Source organism: Argopecten irradians, chromosome 3, assembly GCF_041381155.1.
Source record: "Argopecten irradians isolate NY chromosome 3, Ai_NY, whole genome shotgun sequence".
In the NCBI taxonomy this organism is placed as follows: domain Eukaryota; kingdom Metazoa; phylum Mollusca; class Bivalvia; order Pectinida; family Pectinidae; genus Argopecten; species Argopecten irradians.
The window spans coordinates 53,409,652-53,414,460 of record NC_091136.1 but is presented as its reverse complement, the minus strand read 5'-3'; the positions used below and the strand labels follow the sequence as shown (position 1 = coordinate 53,414,460).

The window sequence follows — 4,809 nt, the reverse complement described above, 5'->3', positions numbered from 1 at the left end:
GGCACTGGTCAAGATGAGGATTTAGGTCAAACCACCAACTGAAGTACAATCCCAGGTTAGAGGTCATTGTCCAAGTCTAACTTCCGGCTTGAGGTGTATATATAGCCGGAAGCATTGTCGACGGAGGACGGTACCGGAATTCGTGAGTTCCTCTAATATCCCTGTAGTACTAATAATGTTTATAATGGATCTCGGTTGTTTACTACAATTTGTAGTATAAATAATATATGGAGCAATAGGACTATGATGTATTCAATGTTTAAAAGCTGTTCATTAGTATGATTAATCGAATATTTTCCTTATACGAAAATAATGCTATGGCTAACTCCAAAGACCTGTATTCACTTATAAATCCCTGGTTACACCAAGTTTTTGTATCACATTTGATCAGCTGTAGTAAATGACATGTCACAAATTCAATTTCATAAAACTCATAAGCAAAACACAAAATTCGCATTTATAATCGTTTTGTATTGTTTTATTTTGCTAAAAAAATGTCAGTACAAAAATTCATAAATTGGACAACATGAAAAAAAAATGGAAGCAGTAATATTGATGCCGTATTTGTAACAATTTTAATTACAATTTTGCATTGCATGTTTTGTATAACCGGTAACGAGGGCAGAGATTGTTTAATTAGTGTAGCTTTTGTCAATGATTAACTGCAACGAAAACAAAATTCTTTCTGTGTTTACAAATTACATACAAATAATTTCTAGTATCTGGCCAAGGCATTTTTGTTTGTCTTTAATGACTTGGTCATAATTTACACCTTATAACCTCTAACAACAACTTCTGCCCTGGTGACGGTAATTTATAGGCCACATTTACAGTTCATATCACACAGACACATGCATTACACCTTGGTCACGTGACCCGCACGTACAGACAAGACTGATTCAGCTAAATTAGTTTTAAATTTATCAACACTTTTAAACAGAAACAACAGTAGTGACAAGTATAAGGCTTGATTTAGCTGAAAAATGAACACGTTTAAAAAACCAAACACGGCAATGACTTGTTATTGGTTCAAGCTTGCAAGTGACTAAGAGTTCAAAAATAATTAAACCATAACTAATAGTTGCAAATAAGGCGATGTATATTAACTAAAATCCATTACAAATAGCACGACACTAAGACAATCACATTTAACGTTATGATCGCGACGTACAACGAAAATAATACTGGCTAAGGAAATCCTTCATTCTCCCGAATGTCAAATAAATACATTAAAATTGAAATAAAATGTTTGTGTACTAAATCAAACCGTCCAGCAGCACATAAAGCACGTCAAACATCAACATCATCGACTCAAAACGCCTCGACTTCGGGAATATATGATACTAAATATATACGATATATTCATCAATCGAGATCGTTTGTTCTTTCTTCGTTTTTAACGTCCTTGGAAGATCTGGGCTTAGAGAGAAATGAGAGAGGGAGAGCTCACGTTCTCCGAGCTACTCTCACTGGTAGTTCTGTTGGCTTCAGTGCCACAACTAGACGTGGGGCCGTTAGTGATAGGGGTTAGTCCAGTGTGGTCCACCATGCTGTCCATGGCAAAGTAAAACCCGTTAGATGGCGTTGTAATAGGTATTCCAGTAGCACTTGTCACCGAAACCTTCTTAGCACTCTCCGATTTCACGATGTCCAGAGAATTAGGTCGGATACCAGTGGTACTGGTCGTGGTGCCTTTGCCCATTGGACATGTTGTGGATCTGGCGTCCACACCTGGCTCCTTCTTCACCTTGACCTTGGAGGGCATTGTGATGGCTGGTGAGGAGTGTTGGTGACGAGATCCATCCTCCAGTTTACATAGAGGCTGATGGGCCTGTAGTATAAATTCTAGTTGGTCTTTCTGCTGCTGAAGTTGTTGGATTTCGGTTTCAAGATCATCTCTTTCACTTTCTAATTGGTCGGTTTCCTGAAAAAAGTCTTTCATTTAGTTTTTGGTTCCAAAAGATGAAACACATAGCATTGTTGAAAAGTTTTAGCTGGACAATATATTAACCAACTTATTTGAAATAAAACGATTGACAATATCCTTGCCTTGTCAATGAAAAGCACAATTCTGAACAAAAGAAAATTAACGTTTTCTTCAAAATTCTTTAATACAAAATCAAGAGTTTTTGTTATTTAAGCTTACCCCTGTTAGTCGGTTGGTGTGGTCCACTCGTCTCTGCCGACATTTCGCTGCAGCCACCTTGTTTCTTTCCCTTCGTACTCTTCGTCTCTCTTCTTCTTCAGGAGAAAGCTGGAAAATGTAAGTAAAAATATAATAAATAGCTGCAAGATGATGTCACTACGGAAAAGAGCTTTAACATCACATACAGACGGATGCACACACATTCCGACATTCATAAAATACACATGAGAAATATTTCAGAAATGTAGATCCAGCTGTCAATCGATCAAAAGTCTTAATACATTTTATGAAAAGTCACTCAATTTCCAATATGTCATAAGATATCAATTACCCCAGACAGCCGGATTAACCTACGTAAAACCAGTGTGACCGCTGGCCATCTTATGATGGATTGGTACAAATCTGATGACAGGTATCACCACTCATTTTTTACGCCCCAAGGTTGTGGTGGTTTTTTTTTAAATTTTTATACAACTTTGATCTATTTTACACCTCAGTGTTTGTATTTTGCGAGTCAGGTCAACTCCCACCAGATATTATCTACACTAAACTATTACTTGTGGACACGCCTGACTGCACACCATCTATATATCAAATGTCACACTTTAAAAAGATTACAGGAAAAGAAGTTTACTGTTATGATTTTATCTATCTGCATAAGGCTTTCCTTGGGCTACGGACACCTGATACAATTAATTAAATAGTGTAACTAACACTTTGTTTCAACTTACTTTGACATCCCTAGCCCCACGCCTTTTGCGGCCCGGGGGTGCGGAGGTTGACACTTGGGAGTACATGGGGTCACTGCTTTTGCTGCCGCTAGAACCGTCCGACAGATCTAGTCTTGGCCTCTTGCCTCCTGGCACCCATTCGGGGTCTGAGGCTGGGTTACTATCACCGTAGTCTCCGTAGGCGTCGTTTGACCGCTCTGACGTCACAACGGGATCGACGATGGGGGGCACAAACCCACTCTGTGTATGGGGGTCCTGTCCTGTGGAGGCGTTGACCGCAGGCACGGCCTGAAGTTCAATAAATGTCCGCTCAATATTGGCCAGTGTGGTTGGGGTAAGACTAGGCATAGAGGTAATTCCACTGACAAAGGAGTTTGATGGCACGGAGTACTGAAACACACAAAAATAGTGACACATGAATATCGTAAAACCATCCAGGTTTTTATATATTTAAATTAAATATACAATGTGCCTAAATCAGTTTGTTTAAGTGACAATACATCTAAACCAATAAAGATATAATATTGACGGACAAAATAAAGATATTTTAATCGTTCTAAACCAAAATAATTTTTGTTATTTTTTTAAAAACTTTTGAAGTTTAATGCCAATAAATAAACCACCAAAAAAACAGTTTACAAAGTATATGTTTTCTTCCACGAGGTTGTAATATAAAAAGTTTTTTTAAGAAATGTAATTAGTTTTCTTCCTATGATGACAAAAAAACTTTCCAAACTTTTTAAAAAGTTTTAAAAGTTAGCGAAGACCCGTGTCAGTGCTATGAATCAAGGAGGTAGATCACTTACAAATCCTTGTATGAATTTAAGATAAGTATTGATAAATAATAAAAGTCCACCAAGTTGTGACAAGTGTCACATACGTACATACCGGTGATGGTCTATGGTTATGAGCATGATATTGATGCATTTGATGGTGCGGATTTCTGTTGTAATAAGAGTTATGATTATAATGCCACATGTTGCTTGTCCACACACTACTATAAATCCAAACAACTCGCTCGACCTGTCGTGACCTCGGTATAATCCAGGAAAATAGCCTTATCGCCGAGCCATTCACACACACACAAATGCAGTGACAAAATGCTATAGATGTAAGTTTAACACTTGTATATGTATGCCTCATGTCACATGTATTTTGACTACCTGCGCATGCGCAGAGGTCACGACCCCTTATTCGTTCTGGTTGGCTGTTCAAGCAACCGGTCTTTGTTACACTAGCCAGGCCCGGCTTTATTCATGTGCTTGGTGTATAAATAGGTCATATGGGTTTTTATAATAAGGAAACCCACAATTATGTCAATATCGACAAAGGCATTAGCTTTATTTGACAATAAAACACACAAAAAACTTAACAAGACAAAAAGCAAAATAGGAAAATGAACTAAAAAGCAGATTTGACGTTGATAACTTACTGAGCTATTTACCGACGCAGCACTGGCCATGGACGACAAAATGTCCGCCACGTATTTTGATTCCTCGCTGTAACTTTCTCCCTTTTCAAACATTCTGGTTAAAACTCCAGTTAGTGTAAAGTTCACGCTGTCACCTATCAAATAGTTTTGCTGACAGTCACTTTTCAAGTCAGTAGGTGTACAGTACTGCTATTGTTGGCTTCCGGAGGTCTGGGACCTAGGCTTCCCTAGTATGACTCACGCGTGGTTCAAAGAATGTTAGCAGGAATATACCCACTACAACTTATATACATGGTGATTCAATGAGCGAGAACTAGTATGACTCACTCAGCTATTTTTAGTCAAGTGACATCATAATCTATCTTGAGACGCGGGACTAATGTATTGCAATCATAACTCTAGATGAGTATAGAATGAAAATTCATTCGGAAACTATCACGTGGTACACCCAAATAAGGAATCTCCTTGACGGCGAGTGACGTCAATTGCTAATGTTTATT

At 38.1% G+C, this 4,809-nt stretch overlaps 1 protein-coding gene across 2 annotated transcripts; it reads right to left on the bottom strand.

Annotated features, from left to right (window-relative positions):
- Positions 1-456: 456 nt before the first annotated feature.
- On the bottom strand, positions 457-4,588 carry LOC138319045 (fos-related antigen 1-like). Of its 2 annotated transcripts, none has more exons than XM_069261932.1 (4): positions 4,310-4,588; positions 2,878-3,267; positions 2,147-2,254; positions 457-1,924 (listed from the first exon to the last, which is right to left on the bottom strand). In XM_069261932.1, the coding sequence occupies exons 1-4, from the start codon at positions 4,400-4,402 to the stop codon at positions 1,421-1,423; spliced, it is 1,095 nt and encodes a 364-aa protein (XP_069118033.1). In that variant the 5' UTR covers positions 4,403-4,588; the 3' UTR covers positions 457-1,420. The 2 variants fall into 2 exon arrangements, with proteins under 2 accessions (XP_069118033.1, XP_069118032.1); XM_069261931.1 differs by lacking the exon at positions 4,310-4,588 and adding an exon at positions 3,766-4,228.
- Positions 4,589-4,809: the final 221 nt, after the last annotated feature.